Raw genomic sequence first — 20,913 nt, 5'->3', positions numbered from 1 at the left:
TCTGAGAGCAACAGAGGTAAAAACCATGAGGCATCTAAAGTCAAAACTGTTTAGGAAAGTATCAAAGGACCATGATTATGATTAAATCACACGTGCTGCTGTAATTACACATTTGTAAATAAAAGAAAATAACAATTGAACAAACTAGTTCCCTGAGATGACAAATGTAGTCAGTCAAAAAATGTCTCCACCAAAGTGTACAAAAATACTCCTTTAAACAATGTCTATCTTATCTGACACTGTTAAATCACTCCATTCAATAACTTTACACAAACTACTTAACAATACATCAATATCATTTCTGCCAGAGACCACAGCTCTCCATTTTGAACGTACTCAGCCATAATCTCAGGTTCCATTCTCAGCTGTCAGGTCCTGAACATTGACAGATGTTACTGAAGTAGTTTCACTCGATCACCAGGAAGTAAACTGGAATAAACAACTGGTATTCATGTAATCAAGAGAACAAACTCCAAGATGTTAAACAAGACGGAGAGCACAGCGCTGCTCGTGGCTTTGTGCTGAGACACTGCAGTGCTGCAGCTGAGTACCAACATCACTGCAGTGTTTTACGATAGCTGTGGAGATTTCTCAGAACTACAAGAGTCATCTGCATGTCGGTGTAGAGGACAAGTCACAGGGTGACCAAAGTCAGGAGGCTCCATCCCCTGTGGATCATGAATGTTGGAAAGAAAAAAAAAGAAAAAAAAAATCAATAATGGCAATCAGTTCAAAAGTTGTAAAGACATTTTGGTCTGGAATAAAGTGGTGGACCAACCAACCAATCCTCAAACAATGGGGAAAACAAAAAAGATGTTATATGTTCACATCTTTTCAATGCTCGGTATAGATCGTGATTTTTACGCTGCACTTGGTCATATTTTGTCTGGCAATTCTTCCATTTCTCCCAAAACTGAAAGGAACTTGTCACAAATTTATGATGTTTCCACTCATATTTAGTTATACCCAAAAATGTACATGAACCCAGGTGGATGGAAACGCATGTCAAGACTCAACATCTTGCAACATCCTGAAAGTCTCAGTGTTATTGCTCAGTGGACTTGTATGGAAATCAATAAAAGGGACAAGATGAGGATACTTGTATGAAACTGCAGGGAATGTAGAGGTGTTGTTCTTCGTGCTTCTAGGTAGGTAGGTAGGTAGGTATATACTTTATTAATCCCCGAGGGGAAATTTTTTTCTGCAATTGTGTTTGACAAACTTGGTTTCAAATTACATCTGACAAAGAAGTAACATGGAAATATAAAATGTTGAGTCTCCAAGCAATAAACTTAAGTAACATTAATGTTACTGAATGTTTACTGGAGATAAAATGTATGCAAAGACGTCGCATTTCCTTGCATTGGCAGGTGAAGATGAAACACAACACCCTGCCCCTCTAAATGCCTTTATAGGAGCTGAGAGGCACAAACTATCCCTGCAGTGGTACGATGAAACACACGATGAGGAGCTTCATTTTGATGGCATCTTTGTTTCTCAGCAGCCTCAGTAAGTACCACAACTCTGTTATTCTCAGCACCACGAGCAACCCATCACAATTTAAAACTGCTAAAAAACTGTTTAAAGAGAATTAACGATCGAAGTTGTCCTATTAGAGAAACTTTTAAACTGCACGCTCAGGGATAAATCTGATGTTATCTCTGTGGTTTGTTTCAGGCTGGATCTCAGTCTCAGTCTCTGAGACTCAGACTGTGGAGGTCCAGCCTGGTGAGGAAGTCACGCTGATGTGCTCCAACGGTTCCAGTCTAGATACTCCGACTGACTGGTTCAGAGTGGTCAACAGAACTAAAGTCAGCTGTATCTCCTCTATGTACGGCTTCAACGGTCCAGCTTCGTACTGTGATGGATTTCAAAATGGAAAATTTGAAATGAGTTCCAATGTCACCACTGTCTTCCTTAATATCAAGCGGGTGGACTTATCGGACAACGGGTTGTATTTCTGTGGATTTTACATAACATCACGTACAATCATTGCCAACGCAACAGAGTTAAGAATTCCAGGTAAGAACGTGGTCACGCCTTAATACTTTTAGTTTAATTTTTATCTACGATATACAATATATCTCAAATTTATTATCACGGCAGCTTATAACCAGCCTCAAGACAAACAGGAAATCAACAGCATTAGATAAGATACTGACCAGGTTTCTTTACAGATAATGATGAATCCAATTATGAACTGGATTCTGAGACTGAAGGTAAGGTTCTTGTTCTCCTCTAAATATTTTTTATCTGAGCACATTGCTTTAGTAATTTTAATAACAACCATGTCAAAAGCAACAAGATTGAAATGTCTCTTGTTTTTTGTAGAAAAGCCAAAAGGAATGACCGACCTACTGAGCATGATCCTGGGAGGTCTGACTGTTTCCCTCACTTTAGTCGTCATTGTTCTGGCTGTAAAAATCAGGAAACTTCAGACAGGTACAGTTGTTGCACATCCTCTTGTTAGCTGATGGACAAATCCAAAGCACAATTTTTTGTTCTGTAATAATTAAGTAATGAAACTTTTGTACTTGACATTTAGCCGACATTGAAGAGCCACAGCCAGAGACGGGAAAGGTAAACACTTTTTTTTACTTGTCTACATTTCGTGTTCAGGTATAAAAGTTGTATTTAAACATGTGATTAGTTTGTGAATAAGCGCTGCATGTGGCATCAAAAAAGTTCAGCCTAGTACGCAGTCATAAGCTTTCATCCTCTGACATTTTTTAAACTCTATTGAAACCGTTATCTTTAAACTTTGAACTAACAGTTGCTTACTTTTGAAAAATGTTTTTCACAATATTTTTTGCAGTATTAGTGGTTCCGCTAGTTTTAATTTAAGGAAACTGAGTCGTAGCCTTCTTCCCCAGACTGGTTGTGTTTTTCACCTCTGAACCACGTTGAATGTTCCATCACAGTTATTCTATCAAGAAATAAAAATATCTTTCTGCTGTGTCGTTATACCTAACAACAAGCTGCACATAGTCTCGGAAGAACGGCTGCAAACACCAAATAGTAGCAAAGTCATAATTTCAAAATGCAATGTGACCCCCGTAAATGTTTGTCGTATTTAAATATTGAGCTTGTAGTTGAACTCATTCAATTTGTGCAGATCTGGTTTCATCATTTAAATTAGAATGAACTGATGTGTGATTATATTTCAAAAAAATCTTGCTTGCATGATTCTTTTTTCGTGCAACCCAAATATTGGACAATTGATAAGATTTTTAGCAAATTCAACTCGTTTTACAATAAGTGACTGTAAATGTTCTGATTTTCAGAATAAGAGTCCAGATGAGCTGAACTACTCAGCTCTAAGTTTCCAGGCAAAGCCAAAGAGAAGCTGCAGGCGTGCATCAGAGAGAGAACTGGAGACCCATGTTGTGTGTGCTGCCACCAGATAGACTCAGGAAGAACCAGGAACTGCAGCTCAGAGAGGAACTGATGATTTATCATATCCACCTGTTGATGTATTTGTGTGTGTCATTGACAAATAATAACATTTGAATGATGTTCATGGGTTCAAGCTGTGTTTGTGTCCCCATTTTCACTCTTTCTGAACTTCTTTAGTTTTTTTTTGTCTCTACTGTTGTCAAAGTGTCTCTTATTTGCTCGCCCTTTAAGAGGAAACAAGACCACGCTTGAAGTGTGATGGAGGAGGAGTCAGAGAGGGCAATGATGACTGTCAGACTCTCTCATGAGGAGAGTGAAATGGTCTGCTGTGGGAGGAGTGAGATGCACATGATTCTCTGACAGGAAGAGACAGCACAATGTGGTCAGAGAGCAACAGAGGTAAAAACCATGAGGCATCTAAAGTCAAAGCTGTTTAGGAAAGTATCAAAGGAATATGATTATGATTAAATCACACTGGCTGCTGTAATTACACATTTGTAAATAAAAGAAAATAACAATTGAACAAACTAGTTCCCTGAGGTGACAAATGTAGTGAGTCAAAAAAAAAAGTCTCCACCACAAAGAACAAAAATATTCCTCTAAACAATGTCTATCTTATTTGACACTGTTAAATCACTCCACTCAATCATTTTACACAACCTACTTAACAATACATCAATATAATTTCTGCCAGAGACCACAGCTCTCCATTTTGAACGTACTCAGCCATAATCTCAGGTTCCATTCTCAGCTGTCAGGTCCCGAACATTGACAGATGTTACTGAAGTAGTTTCACTCGATCACCAGGAAGTAAACTGGAATAAACAACTGGTATTCATATAATCAAGAGAACAAACTGCAAGATGTTAAACAAGATGGAGAGCACAGCGCTGCTAGTTGCTTAATGACTTTGTGACTTTGTGCTGAGACACTGCATTGCTGCAGCTGAGTACCAACATCACTGCAGTGTTTTACGATAGTTGTGGAGATTTCTCAGAACTACAAGAGTCATCTGCATGTTGGTGTAGAGGACAAGTCACAGGGTGACCAAAGTCAGGAGGCTCCATCTCCTGTGGATCATGAATGTTGGATAGAAAAAAAAGAGAAAAAAATAAATCATGGCAATCAGTTCAACAGCTGTAAAGACATCTTGGTCTGGAATAAAGTGGTGGACCAACCAACCAATCCTCAAACAATGGGGAAAACAAAAAAGATGTTATTTGTTCACATCTTTTCAATGCTCGGTATAGTTTGTGATTTTTACGCTGCACTTGGTCATATTTTGTCCGGCAATTCTTCCATTTCTCCCAAAACTGAAAGGAACTTGTCACAAATTTATGATGTTTCCACTCATATTTAGTTATACCCAAAAATGTACATGAACCCAGGTGGATGGAAACGCATGTCAAGACTCAACATCTTGCGACATCCTGAAAGACTCAGTGTTATTGCTCAGTGGACTCATATCGAAATAAATAAAAGGGACAAAATCAGGATATTTGTATAAAACTGCAGAGAATGTTGAGGTGGTTTTCTTCGTGCTTCTGCAATTGTTTGTGACACACTTGGTTTCAAATTACATCTGACAAAGAAGTAACTTGGAAACATAAAATGTTGAGTCTCCAAGTAATAAACTTAAGTAACATTAATGTTACTGAATATTTACTGGAGCTAAAATGTATGAAATTTGCAAATTGCATTGGCAGGTGAAGATGAAACACAACACCCCTCCCCTCTAAATGCCTTTATAGGAGCTGAGAGGCACAAACTATCCCTGCAGTGGTACGATGAAACACACGATGAGGAGCTTCATTTTGATGGCATCTTTGTTTCTCAGCAGCCTCAGTAAGTACCACAACTCTGTTATTCTCAGCACCACGAGCAACCCATCATAATTTAAAACTGCTAAAAAAAAATGATTAAAGAGAATTAACTGGTGAAGTTGTCCTGTTAGAGTAACTGTTAAACTGCACGCTCAGGGATAAATCTGATGTTGTCTCTGCTGTATTTCAGGCTGGATCTCAGTGTCAGTCTCTGAGACTCAGACTGTGGAGGTCCAGCCTGGTGAGCAAGTCACGCTGATGTGCTCTAAGGGTTCCCATTATGCAATTCAGACTGAATGGTTCAGAGTGGTCAACAGAACTAAAGTCAGCTGTATCTCCTCTATGTACGGTTTCAACAGTCCAGCTTCGTACTGTGATGGATTTCAAAATGGAACATTTGAAATGAGTACCAATGTCACCACTGTCTTCCTTAAAATCAAGCGGGTGGACTTATCGGACTACGGGCTGTATTTCTGTGGATTTTACATAAAGTTACAAACAGTCATTGCCAACGCAACAGAGTTAAGAATTCCAGGTAAGAACGTGGTCACGCCTTAATACTTTTAGTTTAGTTTTTATCTACAAGAGACACTATATCTCAAATTTATTATCACAGCAGCTTAAAAACAGCCTCAAGACAAACAGGAAATCAACAGCATTAGATAAGATACTGACCAGGTTTCTTTACAGGTAATGATGAATCCAATTATGAACTGGACTCTGAGACTGAAGGTAAGGTTCTTTTTTTCCCTCTAAATATTTTTTAACTGAGCACATTACTTTAGTAATTGTAATAATAACCATATCAAAAGCAACAAGATTAAAATGTCTCTTGTTTTTTGTAGAAAAGCCTAAAAGAATGACAGACCTACTGATCATGATCCTGGGAGGTCTGACTGTTTCCCTCACTTTAGTCGTCATTGTTCTGGCTGTAAAAATCAGGAAACTTCAGACAGGTACAGTTGTTGCACATCCTCTTGTTAGCTGATGGACAAATTCAAAGCACAATTTTTTGTTCTGTAATAATTAAGTAATGAAACTTTTGTACGTGACATTTAGCCGACATTGAAGAGCCACAGCCAGAGACGGGCAAGGTAAACACTTGTTTTTTTTACTTGTATACATTTCGTGTTCAGATATAAAAGTTGTATTTAAACACGTGATTAGTTTGTGAATAACCGCTGCATGTGGCATCAGAAAACTTCAGCCAAGTACGCTGTCATAAGCTTTCATCCTCTAACATTTTTTAAACTCTATTGAAACCGTTATCTTTAAATTTTGAACTAACAGTTGCTGACTTTTGAAAAATGTTTTTCACAATATTTTTTGCAGTATTAGTGGTTCCGCTAGTTTTAATTTAAGCAAACTGAGTCGTAGCCTTCTTCCCCAGACTGGTTGTGTTTTTCACCTCTGAACCACGTTGAATGTTCCATCAGAGTTATTCTATCAAGAAATAAAAATGTCTTTCTGCTGTGTCGTTATAACTAACAACTAGCTGCATGTAGTCTCGGAAGTACGGCTGCAAACACCAAATAGTAGCAAAGTCATAATTTCAAAATGCAATGTGACCCCCGTAAATGGTTGTCGTATTTAAATATTCAGCTTGTAGTTGAACTCATTCAATTTGTGCAGATCTGGTTTCATCACTTAAATTAGAATGAACTGAAGTATGATTATATTTCAAAAAAATCTTGTTTGCGTGATTCTTTTTGGGTGCAAACCAAATATTGGACAATTGATAAGATTTTTTATCAAATTCAACTCGTTTTACAATAAGTGACTGTAAATGTTCTGATTTTCAGAATATGAGTCCAGATGAGCTGAACTACGCAGCTCTAAGTTTCCAGGCAAAGCCAAAGAGAAGCCGCAGGCGTGCATCAGAGAGAGAGCTGGAGCCCCATGTTGTGTATGCTGCCACCAGATAGTCTCAGGAAGAACCAGGAACTGCAGCTCAGAGGGGAACTGATGATTTATCATATCCACCTACTGATGTATTTGTGTGTCATTGACAAATAATAACATTTGAATCATGTTTGTGTGTTCAGGCTGTGTTTGTGTCCCCATTTTCACTCTTTCTGAACATCTTTAGTTTTTTGTCTCTACTGCTGTCAAAGTGTCTCTTATTTGCTCACCCTTTAAGAGGAAACAAGACCACGCTTGAAGTGTGATGGAGGAGGAGTCAGAGAGGGCACTGATGACTGTCAGACTCTCTCATGAGGAGAGTGAAATGGTCTGCTGTGGGAGGAGTGAGATACACATGATTCTCTGACAGGAAGAGACAGCACAATGTGGTCTGAGAGCAACAGAGGTAAAAACCATGAGGCATCTAAAGTCAAAGCTGTTTAGGAAAGTATCAAAGGAATATGATTATGATTAAATGACACTGGCTGCTGTAATTACACATTTGTAAATAAAAGAAAATAACAATTGAACAAACTAGTTCCCTGAGGTGACAAATGTAGTGAGTCAAAAAAAAAGTCTCCACCACAAAGAACAAAAATATTCCTCTAAACAATGTCTATCTTATTTGACACTGTTAAATCACTCCACTCAATCATTTTACACAAACTACTTAACAATACATCAATATCATTTCTGCCAGAGACCACAGCTCTCCATTTTGAACGTACTCAGCCATAATCTCAGGTTCCATTCTCAGCTGTCAGGTCCCGAACATTGACAGATGTTACTGAAGTAGTTTCACTCAATAACCAGGAAGTAAACTGGAATAAACAACTGGTATTCATGTAATCAAGAGAACAAACTGTTGCTTAGTGACTTAGTGACTTTGTGCTGAGACACTGCAGTGCTGCAGCTGAGTACCAACATCACTGCAGTGTTTTACGATAGCTGCGGAGATTTCTGAGAACTACAAGAGTCATCTGCATGTTGGTGTAGAGGACAAGTCACAGGGTGACCAAAGTCAGGAGGCTCCATCCCCTGTGGATCATGAATGTTGGAAAGAAAAAAAAAAAGAAAAAAAAAATCAAACATCGCAATCAGTTCAAAAGCTGTAAAGACATCTTGGTCTGGAATAAAGTGGTGGACCAACCAACCAATCCTCAAACAATGGGGAAAACAAAAAAGATGTTATATGTTCACATCTTTTCAATGCTCGGTATAGATCGTGATTTTTACGCTGCACTTGGTCATATTTTGTCTGGCAATTCTTCCATTTCTCCCAAAACTGAAAGGAACTTGTCACAAATTCATGATGTTTCCACTCATATTTAGTTATACCCAAAAATGTACATGAACCCAGGTGGATGGAAACGCATGTCAAGACTCAACATCTTGCGACATCCTGAAAGTCTCAGTTATTGCTCAGTGGACTCATGGAAATAAATAAAAGGGACAAAATGAGGATACTTGTATAAAACTGTAGGGAATGTAGAGTTGGTGTTCTTCGTGTTTCTGCAATTGTTTGTGACACACTTGGTTTCAAATTACATCTGACAAAGAAGTAACATGGAAACATAAAATGTTGAGTCTTCAAGTAATAAACTTAAGTAACATTAATGTTACTGAATATTTACTGGATCTAAAATGTATGCAATTTGCAAACTGCATTCGCAGGTGAAGATGAAACACAACACCCCGCCCCTCTAAATGCCTTTATAGTAGCTGAGAGGCACAAACTATCCCTGCAGTGGTACGATGAAACACACGATGAGGAGCTTCATTTTGATGGCATCTTTGTTTCTCAGCAGACTCAGTAAGTAGCACAACTCTGTTATTCTCAGCACCATGAGCAACCCATCACAATTTAAAACTGCTAAAAAAATGATGAAAGAGAATTAACTGATGAAGTTGTCCTGTTAGAGTAACTGTTAAACTGCACGCTCAGGGATAAATCTGATATTATCTGTGTGGTTTGTTTCAGGCTGGATCTCAGTCTCAGGCGCTGAGACTCAGACTGTGGAGGTCCAGCCTGGTGAGGAAGTCACGCTGATGTGCTCCAACGGTTCCAGTCTAGATACTCCGACTGACTGGTTCAGAGAGGTCAACAGAACTAAAGTCAGCTGTATCTCCTCTATGTACGGTTTCAACAGTCCAGCTTCGTACTGTGATGGATTTCAAAATGGAAAATTTGAAATGAGTTCCAATGTCACCACTGTCTTCCTTAAAATCAAGCGGGTGGACTTATCGGACTACGGGCTGTATTTCTGTGGATTTTGCATAAAGTCACAAACAGTTATTGCCAACGCAACAGAATTAAGAATTCCAGGTAAGAACGTGGTCACGTCTTAATACTTTTAGTTTAGTTTTTATCTACAATATACACCATATCTCAAATTTAATATCACAGCAGCTTAAAAACAGCCTCAAGGCAAACAGGAAATCAACAGCATTAGATAAGATACTGATCAGTTTTCTTTACATGTAATGATGAATCCAATGTTGAAGTGGATTCTGAGCACATTGCTTGAGTAATTTTAACAATAACCATATCAAAAGCAACAAGGTTAAAATGTCTCTTGTTTTTTGTAGAAAAGCCTAAAGGAATGACCGACCTACTGAGCATGATACTGGGAGGTCTGACTGTTTCCCTCGCTTTAGTCGTCATTGTTCTGGCTGTAAAAATCTGTAAACTTCAGACAGGTACAGTTGTTGCACATCCTCTTGTTAGCTGATGGATAAATCCAAAGCATAGTTTTTTTAGGTAATAATTAAGTAATGAAACTTTTGTACTTGACATTTAGCCGAATTTGAAGAGCAACAGCCAGAGATGGGCAAGGTAAACACTTTTTTTTTACTTGTCTACATTTCGTGTTCAGGTATAAAAGTTGTATTTAAACATGTGATTAGTTTGTGAATAACCGCTGCATGTGTCATTAAAAAAGTTCAGCCAAGTACGCAGTCATAAGCTTTCATCCTCTAACATTTTTTAAACTCTATTGAAACCGTTATCTTTAAACTTTGAACTAACAGTTGCTGACTTTTGAAAAATGTTTTCCACAAAATCTTTTGCAGTATTAGTGGTTCCGCTAGTTTTAATTTAAGCAAACTGAGTCGTAGCCTTCTTCCCCAGACTGGTTGTGTTTTTCACCTCTGAACCACGTTGAATATTCGATCAGTTATTCTGTCAAGAAATAAAAATGTCTTTCTGCTGTGTCATTATAACTAACAACTAGCTGCATATAGTCTCTGAAGTACGGCTGCAAACACCAAATAGTAGTAAAGTCATCATTTCACAATTCAATGTGGTCCCCGTAAATCTTTGTCGTATCTAAATATTCAGCTTGTAGTTGAACTCATTCAATTAGTGCAGATCTGGTTTCATCATTTAAATTAGAATGAACTGATGTGTGATAATATTTCAAAAAAAATCTTGTTTGCATGATTCTTTTTTGGCGCAACCCAAATATTGGACAATTTAAATGATTTTTAGCAAATTCAACTCGTTTTACAAAAAGTGACTGTAAATGTTCTGATTTTCAGAATATGAGTCCAGATGAGCTGAACTACGCAGCTCTAAGTTTCCAGGCAAAGCCAAAGAGAAGCCACAGGCGTGCATCAGAGAGAGAGCTGGAGCCGCATGTTGTGTATGCTGCGACCAGATAGACTCAGGAAAAACCAGGAACTGCAGCTCAGAGGGGAACTGATGATTTATCATATCCACCTGCTGATGTATTTGTGTGTCATTGACAAATAATAACATTTGAATCATGTTTGTGTGTTCAGGCTGTGTTTGTGTACCTATTTTTGCTCTTTCTGAAAATCTTTAGTTTTTTTTGTCTCTACTGCTGTCAAAGTCTCTTATTTGCTCGCCCTTTGAGAGGAAACAAGACCGTGCTTGAAGTGTGATGGAGGAGGAGTCAGAGAGGGCACTGATGACGATCAGACTCTCTCATGAGGAGAGTGAAATGGTCTGCTGTGGGAGGAGTGAGATACACATGATTCTCTGACAGGAAGAGACAGCACAATGTGGTCTGAGAGCAACAGAGGTAAAAACCATGAGGCATCTAAAGTCAAAACTGTTTAGGAAAGTATCAAAGGATCATGATTATGATTAAATCACACTGGCTGCTGTAATTACACATTTGTAAATAAAAGAAAATAACAATTGAACAAACTAGTTCTCTGAGGTGACAAATGTAGTGAGTCAAAAAAAGTCTCCACCACAGAGTACAAAAATACTCCTCTGAACAATGTCTATCTTATCTGACACTATTCAATCACTCCACTCAATAACTTTACACAAACTATTTAACAATACATCAATATCATTTCAGCCAGAGACCACAGCTCTCCATTTTGAACGTACTCAGCCATAATCTCAGGTTCCATTCTCAGCTGTCAGGTCCCGAACATTGACAGATGTTACTGAAGTAGTTTCACTCAATAACCAGGAAGTAAACTGGAATAAACAACTGGTATTCATATAATCAAGAGAACAAACTGCAAGACGTTAAACAAGACGGAGAGCACAGCGCTGCTAGTGGCTTTGTGACTTTGTGCTGAGGCACTGCAGTGCTGCAGCTGAGTACCAACATCACTGCAGTGTTTTACGATAGATGCGGAGATTTCTCAGAACTACAAGAGTCATCTGCATGTCGGTGTAGAGGACAAGTCACAGGGTGACCAAAGTCAGGAGGCTCCATCTCCTGTGGATCATGAATGTTGGAAAGAAAAAAAAAGAAAAAAAAATCAATCATGGCAATCAGTTAAAAAGTTGTAAAGACATTTTGGTCTGGAATAAAGTGGTGGACCAACCAACCAATCCTCAAACAATGGGGAAAACAAAAAAGATGTTATTTGTTCACATCTTTTCAATGCTCGGTATAGATCGTGATTTTTACGCTGCACTTGGTCATATTTTGTCTGGCAATTCTTCCATTTCTCCCAAAACTGAAAGGAACTTGTCACAAATTTATGATGTTTCCACTCATATTTAGTTATACCCAAAAATGTACATGAACCCAGGTGGATGGAAACGCATGTAAAGACTCAACATCTTGCGACATCCTGAAAGTCTCAGTGTTATTGATCAGTGGACTCATGGAAATAAATAAAAGGGACAAGATGAGGATACTTGTATAAAACTGCAGGGAATGTAGAGGTGTTGTTCTTTGTGCGTCTAGGTAGGTAGGTAGGTATATACTTTATTAATCCCCGAGGGGAAATTTTTTTTCTGCAATTGTGTTTGACAAACTTGGTTTCAAATTACATCTGACAAAGAAGTAACATGGAAATATAAAATGTTGAGTCTCCAAGCAATAAACTTAAGTAACATTAATGTTACAGAATATTTACTGGAGATAAAATGTATGCAAAGACGTCGCATTTCCTTGCATTGGCAGGTGAAGATGAAACACAACACCCCGCCCCTCTAAATGCCTTTATAGGAGCTGAGAGGCACAAACTATCCCTGCAGTGATACGGTGAAACACACGATGAGGAGCTTCATTTTGATGGCATCTTTGTTTCTCAGCAGCCTCAGTAAGTACCACAACTCTGTTATTCTCAGCACCACGAGCAACCCATCACAATTTAAAACTTCTAAAAAAATGTTTAAAGAGAATTAACTACCGAAGTTGTCCTATTAGAGTAACTTTTAAACTGCACGCTCAGGGATAAATCTGATATTATCTGTGTGGTTTGTTTCAGGCTGGATCTCAGTCTCAGTCTCTGAGACTCAGACTGTGGAGGTCCAGCCTGGTGAGGAAGTCACGCTGATGTGCTCCAATGGTTCCAGTATTGCAACTCTGACTGATTGGTTCAGAGTGGTCAACAGAACTAAAGTCAGCTGTATCTCCTCTATGTACGGTTTCAACGGTCCAGCTTCGTACTGTGATGGATTTCAAAATGGAAAATTTGAAATGAGTTCCAATGTCACCACTGTCTTCCTTAATATCAAGCGGGTGGACTTATCGGACAACGGGCTGTATTTCTGTGGATTTTACATAGTATCACGTACAATCATTGCCAACGCAACAGAGTTAAGAATTCCAGGTAAGAACGTGGTCACGCCTTAATACTTTTAGTTTAATTTTTATCTACAATATACAATATATCTCAAATTTATTATCACGGCAGCTTAAAACCAGCCTCAAGACAAACAGGAAATCAACAGCATTAGATAAGATACTGACCAGGTTTCTTTACAGGTAATGATGAATCCAATTATGAACTGGACTCTGAGACTGAAGGTAAGGTTCTTTTTTTCCCTCTAAATATTTTTTATCTGAGCACATTGCTTTAGTAATTTGAATAATAACCATATCAAAAGCAACAAGATTAAAATGTCTCTTGTTTTTTGTAGAAAAGCCTAAAGGAATGACAGACCTACTGATCATGATCCTGGGAGGTCTGACTGTTTCCCTCACTTTAGTCGTCATTGTTCTGGCTGTAAAAATCAGGAAACTTCAGACAGGTACAGTTGTTGCACATCCTCTTGTTAGCTGATGGACAAATCCAAAGCACAATTTTTTTGTTCTGTAATAATTAAGTAATGAAACTTTTGTACTTGACATTTAGCCGACATTGAAGAGCCACAGCCAGAGACGGGCAAGGTAAACACTTTTTTTTACTTGTCTACATTTCGTTTTCAGGTATAAAAGTTGCATTTAAACATGTGATTAGTTTGTGAATAACCGCTGCATGTGGCATCAAAAAAGTTCAGCCAAGTACGCAGTCATAAGCTTTCATCCTCTAACATTTTTTAAACTCTATTGAAACCGTTATCTTTAAATTTTGAACTAACAGTTGCTGACTTTTGAAAAACGTTTTTCACAATATTTTTTGCAGTATTAGTGGTTCCGATAGTTTTAATTTAAGCAAACTGAGTCGTAGCCTTCTTCCCCAGACTGGTTGTGTTTTTCACCTCTGAACCACGTTGAATGTTCCATCACAGTTATTCTATCAAGAAATAAAAATATCTTTCTGCTGTGTCGTTATAACTAACAACTAGCTGCATGTAGTCTCTGAAGTACGGCTGCAAACACCAAATAGTAGCAAAGTCATAATTTTAAAATGCAATTTGACCCCCGTAAATCTTTGTCGTATTTAAATATTCAGCTCGTAGTTGAACTCATTCAATTTGTGCAGATCTGGTTTCATCATTTAAATTAGAATGAACTGATGTGTGATTATTTTTCAAAAAAATATTGTTTCCGTGATTCTTTTTTGGTGCAACCCAAATATTGGACAATTGATAAGATTTTTTATCATATTCAACTCGTTTTCCAATAAGTGACTGTAAATGTTCTGGTTTTCAGAATATGAGTCCAGATGAGCTGAACTACGCAGCTCTAAGTTTCCAGGCAAAGCCAAAGAGAAGCCGCAGGCTTGCATCAGAGAGAGAGCTGGAGCCCCATGTTGTGTATGCTGCCACCAGATAGACTCAGGAAGAACCAGGAACTGCAGCTCAGAGGGGAACTGATGATTTATCATATCCACCTGCTGATGTATTTGTGTGTCATTGACAAATAATAACATTTGAATCATGTTTGTGTGTTCAGGCTGTGTTTGTGTCCCCATTTTCACTCTTTCTGAACATCTTTAGTTTTTTTTGTCTCTACTGCTGTCAAAGTGTCTCTTATTTGCTCACCCTTTAAGAGGAAACAAGACCACGCTTGAAGTGTGATGGAGGAGGAGTCAGAGAGGGCACTGATGACTGTCAGACTCTCTCATGAGGAGAGTGAAATGGTCTGCTGTGGGAGGAGTGAGATACACATGATTCTCTGACAGGAAGAGACAGCACAATGTGGTCTGAGAGCAACAGAGGTAAAAACCATGAGGCATCTAAAGTCAAAGCTGTTTAGGAAAGTATCAAAGGAACATGATTATGATTAAATCACACTGGCTGCTGTAATTACACATTTGTAAATAAAAGAAAATAACAATTGAACAAACTAGTTCCCTGAGGTGACAAATGTCGTGAGTCAAAAAAAAAGTCTCCACCACAAAGAACAAAAATATTCCTCTAAACAATGTCTATCTTATTTGACACTGTTAAATCACTCCACTCAATCATTTTACACAAACTACTTAACAATACATCAATATAATTTCTGCCAGAGACCACAGCTCTCCATTTTGAACGTACTCAGCCATAATCTCAGGTTCCATTCTCAGCTGTCAGGTCCTGAACATTGACAGATGTTACTGAAGTAGTTTCACTCAATAACCAGGAAGTAAACTGGAATAAACAACTGGTATTCATGTAATCAAGAGAACAAACTGTTGCTTAGTGACTTAGTGACTTTGTGCTGAGGCACTGCAGTGCTGCAGCTAAGTACCAACATCACTGCAGTGTTTCACGATAGCTGCGGAGATTTCTCAGAACTACAAGAGTCATCTGCATGTTGGTGTAGAGGACAAGTCACAGGGTGACCAAAGTCAGTAGGCTCCATCCCCTGTTGATCATGAATGTTGGAAAGAAAAAAAGAAAAAAAAAATCATGGCAATCAGTTCAACAGCTGTAAAGACATCTTGGTCTGGAATAAAGTGGTGGACCAACCAACCAATCCTCAAACAATGGGGAAAACAAAAAAGATGTTATTTGTTCACATCTTTTCAATGCTCGGTATAGTTTGTGATTTTTACGCTGCACTTGGTCATATTTTGTCCGGCAATTCTTCCATTTCTCCCAAAACTGAAAGGAACTTGTCACAAATTTACGATGTTTCCACTCATATTTAGTTATACCCAAAAATGTACATGAACCCAGGTGGATGGAAACGCATGTCAAGACTCAACATCTTGCGACATCCTGAAAGACTCAGTGTTATTGCTCAGTGGACTCGTATGGAAATCAATAAAAGGGACAAGATGAGGATACTTGTATAAAACTGCAGGGAATGTAGAGGTGTTGTTCGTGCTTCTGTAATTGTTTGTGCCAAACATGGTTTCAAATTACATCTGACAAAGAAGTAACATGGAAACATAAAATGTTGAGTCTCCAAGTAATAAACTTAAGTAACATTAATGTTACTGAATATTTACTGGAGCTAAAATGTATGCAAAGACGTCGCATTTCCTTGCATTGGCAGGTGAAGATGAAACACAACACCCCGCCCCTCTAAATGCCTTTATAGGAGCTGAGAGGCACAAACTATCCCTGCAGTGGTACGGTGAAACACACGATGAGGAGCTTCATTTTGATGGCATCTTTGTTTCTCAGCAGCCTCAGTAAGTACCACAACTCTGTTATTCTCAGCACCACGAGCAACCCATCACAATTTAAAACTGCTAAAAAAAAAGATTAAAGAGAATTAACTGATGAAGTTGTCCTGTTAGAGTAACTGTTAAACTGCACGCTCAGGGATAAATCTGATGTTGTCTCTGTGGTTTGTTTCAGGCTGGATCTCAGTCTCAGTCTCTGAGACTCAGACTGTGGAGGTCCAGCCTGGTGAGGAAGTCACGCTGATGTGCCCCAACGGTTCCAGTCTAGATACTCCGACTGACTGGTTCAGAGTGGTCAACAGAACTAAAGTCAGCTGTATCTCCTCTATGTTCGGTTCCAACGGTCCAGCTTCGTACTGTGATGGATTTCAAAATGGAAAATTTGAAATGAGTACCAATGTCACCACTGTCTTCCTTAAAATCAAGCGGGTGGACTTATCGGACTACGGGCTGTATTTCTGTGGATTTTACATAAAGTCACATACAGTCATTGCCAACGCAACAGAGTTAAGAATTCCAGGTAAGAACGTGGTCACGCCTTAATACTTTTAGTTTAGTTTTTATCTACAATATACACTATATCTCAAATTTAATATCACAGCAGTTTAAAAACAGCTTCAAGACAAACAGGAAATCAACAGCATTAGATCAGATACTGACCAGGTTTCTTTACAGGTAATGATGAATCCAATTATGAACTGGATTCTGAGACTGAAGGTAAGATTAGTTTTTATCTGACTGTATTTCTGTGGAATTTACATAAAGTCACACATGGACATTGCCAACGCAAAAGAGATAAAAACATATTAGCTCTCTTTAATATTGATAAAACATTTTTTTTTCCTATTTTTTATGGCACTATCGAATTGGATGAGATTTAATTGACTGTGAACGTTTGACAATTAACAATAACTCCAACTTGGAATATTAACAATGTACACGGCTCTTTCAGAAAAGCCTGATGGAACTATAAACCTCATGACTGTGACTTTGGGCAGTCTGACTTTTTTCTTCATGATGACCGCCATCGGTTTGGTTGTTAAAATCGGCAAACTTCACACAGGTACAGCTGTCATTCATCCTTGTGTACAATAAAATGTTAGTAAATTACATTTTTTTTCAGGAAAAATCCACAGAAAAATATTTGTTCAGTGATACTTAACTAATCAGACTTTTTGGCTTGTCATTTAGCTGCGAAGGAAGAACTGCGTCCACAAGGAAACGAGGTGAATTCTCTTTTTTTCACATTCACAAACTATGATCTTAACTGCTGTGTTTCAGCAGAATTAACTAAAAGGTTTTGCCGCAACGGGCCAATATAGCCCCATTTGTGACCGTGTTGAATAGGAGACAGTCATGGGTCAAGTTTGACCCGGGAAAGCTGCTGTGCAAACAGATATTAAGGAGGTTGACCAGGCGTACAGCTCTGCAGCTCTTTTCTGGGCTTTTTGAAAGCCCATGACTGCCTCCCACCTAGTATGTGACAGTCGTGGACAGAGCAAGAGCAAGAACAGACTCTGTGCTAGGTAGATTCATGGTGATTCGAAATACTTTATTTACAGAGTTTGGGCTGTGATGACCTGAAATCTGCGGCACCGATGCTCCACCCAAAGAAAATAAGAAGCAGAAGGTCTGCACGAGACAGAGAGGTGGACACTCACGTTATTTATGCTGCCAGCAGATAGACTTGCTTTTCTGTGTGTCTTATAAAGTTCCTATATCCACGAAGTTGTCATTTATTGTGTCTGTCTATCTCAATTTGTCTGCCTTCGATCTTCATCTGAAAGGAACAAGGGCATATTTGATGTTTGATAGGGAGGAGCCACAAAGAAAACTTCTGATTGTCAAACTTAGTCAAAGGGAGAGTGAGATGGTCTGCCAGGGGAAGGGAGGATGAGACGCGCATCGCTGCACAGGAAGAGACAGCACAGTGTGGTCTGAGCACATGGCCTCTGCAGTCTGTCGAGCTTCAAAGCAAACTAACAAGCAGCAAAAACTAACCAACTTGCTTTTTAACTAAATAATAATCAGCCTTTGAATCTGTGCAAATTTGTTGGAAACATAATTAAGACAAATAAATAGCAGTGGTATAATGCAGCACTCTGTGAGGACAAACATTGTCTGCATGAGTTGAAAATAAACTCTCCGTTACAGGAAGACTGCAGCCCCGGCCACAAACATCAAACGACTTACCTACATATACTACAAAAGTTACAGATCCCGCATAAGGTTACTATTTATTTCACCATTTTCACTCTAAGACACATACAGCCTTCTTTTTCTATTTGTGAACAGGTGCAGGCAGCAGAAAGTGCATACATTATTGTTTAAAGAAGCATAAGAGATCAATAGGAACTGGTTAAAGCAGTTTAGTTTTGATTCTCCGTTATCTTTCTCTCCTGCTCTCAGTCCATCTTTACTTTGTTGGTCTTGTCGTCATCTAAAAGAGGCGAAAAACATGTTTGAGGTTTGCTGGAGGAAGAGCTACCAAGGACACTGATAACTGTCAAAGTTGTTGACAGGAACAGGACAGTGTGGTTTAATCTACTTTTCTATTGGAATTTACGATCAAACATATATTCATGTTTTGAAATAACTATTTTTATCGATTTGATTGCATTTTGTGACCTTTTTTTTTATCGTGTCTTATAGTATCCTAACACAAAGACTGTATATAAAAAATTTCAAAGAAGTAGCGTATGCATGCACATGCGCACAAGCAGGAAGACATGTGCCCTCTCCCCCTGTTATTTTCCACTGCGATGACAGCACTATATTTATCAGTCAAAACGGAAGCCACAAACTAGCCTTCAGCTCTCTGCAATACAAAACCACATGCAACAAACGCTGTATTATTCTCACACCAAAGCTTCCCTCCCATCTTTTAAAAATACGACAGTGTTAGATTAGTTAGAATCCTAACAGCGATAAAACCACCTCACCTCAAACCATCACATTATGTGACTAAATGTCACGTGTTTTCATATCTATCCTACATTTGCAGCATGCACGATACCAAACAGGCAAGTTAAAAGACACCTCAGGCCCAAACTGTCATGTTGCTGTTGATCTTTGTGTTGTCTAAAGAACAGTGTTTACTTAGTCACTCTCTGACCACAGAATAACATGCAATTCACAAAGACAACACCGGTTCCTCTTTTTTAAAACCTCTTCACTGGATCTCAGAGATGTCAAATGGACAATGATGAGCTTTACAATAAAAACTGCTTCAGTTCTCTGCAGCAAAACGAGGCTTCACACAGATACGGCTTCAGGGCTTCATTTTATCTTGTACATGTTTCTATTGTACATTCTCTTTAAACTTGTCGATACCATGACCATTTAAAAAAAAAAAAAAATGCACTGAAGGTGAATCCACTTCTAAGATGTGGTGTATAATGACGTGCGAGTTACTTCCGTCACTGCAAGTCAGTATTTGTTCATTCATCATTGTATTGTTTGTGTTAGGGTTATTTATGTGAAAATTTCCTGGCTCTGCAAAATCCGGATTTTCTATCCAAAAAACAAGAAAGAGGAGACTCCAATCGTATTCATGCTGCAAATGAAGCAACTTAAAATGCTGTCCAGATCAAGACCGTCACACCACATGCGTTATCAAATTCCAAGCAAGCATGTTACAAAGTCCAGACTAAGTTTTTAGCAGGCAAAATGCAATGACCACAAGTAGTTTCTGTCTGAATGTGATGTTAAGAAAAGCATTTGAATCACTATTACTGAAATATAGCTTCAGGCCACAAATGGCAGCATTAAGCACGGCGCTGCTGAGTAGCAGGTAACAGGTGGTGTATTTTATAGATGGCAAAAACCTTTTTTCTTTAGTTTGCATGATACTGTGTTGTTATGTTCCCCTACATAATATTTTTCCTGCCAGTCCTGGATCAAATGTGATTTTAGATGTTTTGTCAAGATGTTCTTGTCACCAGAAGAATCTGGGTCTTGGAATAATGTACTTGTACGTAAGTTAATGATGTTATTTTTTTCTTCACTTACCGTTTGGACACTGATCCAAAACTGTCTAAACTGACAGTGAAGTTCTGAGAGAGGTACACATCCCTTGACAGGAAGAGATGTCAGTGTGTCAGAAATGAGTACATCTAAACAGAAGTAAACACCAGCCTTATTTTGGTCATACATTTTCTTTTTAAAGAAAAATAAATACAACTTGTGGATATATTTGTGTCGATGTTTTGGTAAAAACAAGTATAGAAACTAACAAGAAACTAACCAGCAGGCAGCAAATAGCAACAGTAAAGTCTCAACCACAGGAAGACTGGTTTCCAACCGTAACCACACACATCAAAGGCCTCGCAGTTTTCGAGTTCAAGAACGATGCTACTAAAAAAACTAAAAAAACAGGATACATTAACGCTCCGACATGCAGCAAATTAACGACTCCTCCTACCACCTCACCTCTCGCAGTCTTACTGTAGAAAATTAGAAACACTTTTTTCCTTTTATCTAAATTTGATGATCAACTACCCGGGCCTGCTTCCAAACAAGCTTGTTTGCACATCTCAAAGAAGTCCAGTCACACATCTTTTTC

At 38.5% G+C, this 20,913-nt stretch overlaps 3 protein-coding genes across 4 annotated transcripts; all 3 read left to right on the top strand.

The window, feature by feature from the left end:
* Positions 1-1,463: 1,463 nt before the first annotated feature.
* LOC138204057 (uncharacterized) lies at positions 1,464-7,344 on the top strand. Its single transcript, XM_069159169.1, has 6 exons — positions 1,464-1,509; positions 1,678-2,022; positions 2,178-2,219; positions 2,332-2,442; positions 2,546-2,580; positions 7,022-7,344. The coding sequence occupies exons 1-6, from the start codon at positions 1,464-1,466 to the stop codon at positions 7,142-7,144; spliced, it is 702 nt and encodes a 233-aa protein (XP_069015270.1). The 3' UTR covers positions 7,145-7,344.
* On the top strand, positions 7,343-15,022 carry LOC138204056 (uncharacterized). Of its 2 annotated transcripts, none has more exons than XR_011178768.1 (7): positions 7,343-7,527; positions 8,796-8,934; positions 9,103-9,447; positions 9,711-9,821; positions 9,923-9,957; positions 10,662-11,167; positions 12,524-12,611. XR_011178768.1 is itself a non-coding variant. In XM_069159168.1 (7 exons), the coding sequence occupies exons 2-7, from the start codon at positions 12,617-12,619 to the stop codon at positions 14,561-14,563; spliced, it is 702 nt and encodes a 233-aa protein (XP_069015269.1). In that variant the 5' UTR covers positions 10,796-11,167; positions 12,524-12,616; the 3' UTR covers positions 14,564-15,022. The 2 variants fall into 2 exon arrangements, 1 of the variants encoding a protein (XP_069015269.1); XM_069159168.1 differs by lacking the exons at positions 7,343-7,527; positions 8,796-8,934; positions 9,103-9,447; positions 9,711-9,821; positions 9,923-9,957 and adding exons at positions 12,831-13,175; positions 13,331-13,372; positions 13,486-13,596; positions 13,701-13,735; positions 14,441-15,022 and having other exon boundaries at positions 10,796-11,167; positions 12,524-12,662.
* Positions 15,023-16,309: 1,287 nt separating this feature from the next.
* On the top strand, positions 16,310-18,058 carry LOC138203815 (uncharacterized). Its single transcript, XM_069158807.1, has 6 exons — positions 16,310-16,355; positions 16,525-16,869; positions 17,025-17,066; positions 17,302-17,412; positions 17,541-17,575; positions 17,912-18,058. The coding sequence occupies exons 1-6, from the start codon at positions 16,310-16,312 to the stop codon at positions 18,032-18,034; spliced, it is 702 nt and encodes a 233-aa protein (XP_069014908.1). The 3' UTR covers positions 18,035-18,058.
* Positions 18,059-20,913: the final 2,855 nt, after the last annotated feature.

The sequence above is a fragment of the Embiotoca jacksoni genome, unplaced genomic scaffold (genome assembly GCF_022577435.1).
Source record: "Embiotoca jacksoni isolate LCO1_2020_lvr unplaced genomic scaffold, fEmbJac1.0.p SCAF_24, whole genome shotgun sequence".
NCBI lineage: Eukaryota > Metazoa > Chordata > Actinopteri > Embiotocidae > Embiotoca > Embiotoca jacksoni.
The sequence above is the reverse complement of the archived record's forward strand: the minus strand, read 5'-3'. Positions and strand labels throughout refer to the sequence as shown.

Excerpts from the sequence above, each read along its gene's own strand:
- LOC138204057 (XM_069159169.1), top strand. The coding sequence starts at position 1,464 with ATGAGGAGCTTCATTTTGATGGCATCTTTGTTTCTCAGCAGCCTCA. Across the intron at positions 1,510-1,677 it reads TTTGTTTCTCAGCAGCCTCA|GCTGGATCTCAGTCTCAGTC; the intron begins GTAAGTACCACA and ends GGTTTGTTTCAG. Across the intron at positions 2,023-2,177 it reads AACAGAGTTAAGAATTCCAG|ATAATGATGAATCCAATTAT; the intron begins GTAAGAACGTGG and ends GTTTCTTTACAG.
- LOC138204056 (XM_069159168.1), top strand. The coding sequence starts at position 12,617 with ATGAGGAGCTTCATTTTGATGGCATCTTTGTTTCTCAGCAGCCTCA. Across the intron at positions 13,373-13,485 it reads ACTGGACTCTGAGACTGAAG|AAAAGCCTAAAGGAATGACA; the intron begins GTAAGGTTCTTT and ends TGTTTTTTGTAG. Across the intron at positions 13,736-14,440 it reads CACAGCCAGAGACGGGCAAG|AATATGAGTCCAGATGAGCT; the intron begins GTAAACACTTTT and ends TCTGGTTTTCAG.
- LOC138203815 (XM_069158807.1), top strand. The coding sequence starts at position 16,310 with ATGAGGAGCTTCATTTTGATGGCATCTTTGTTTCTCAGCAGCCTCA. Across the intron at positions 16,356-16,524 it reads TTTGTTTCTCAGCAGCCTCA|GCTGGATCTCAGTCTCAGTC; the intron begins GTAAGTACCACA and ends GGTTTGTTTCAG. Across the intron at positions 17,576-17,911 it reads TGCGTCCACAAGGAAACGAG|AGTTTGGGCTGTGATGACCT; the intron begins GTGAATTCTCTT and ends CTTTATTTACAG.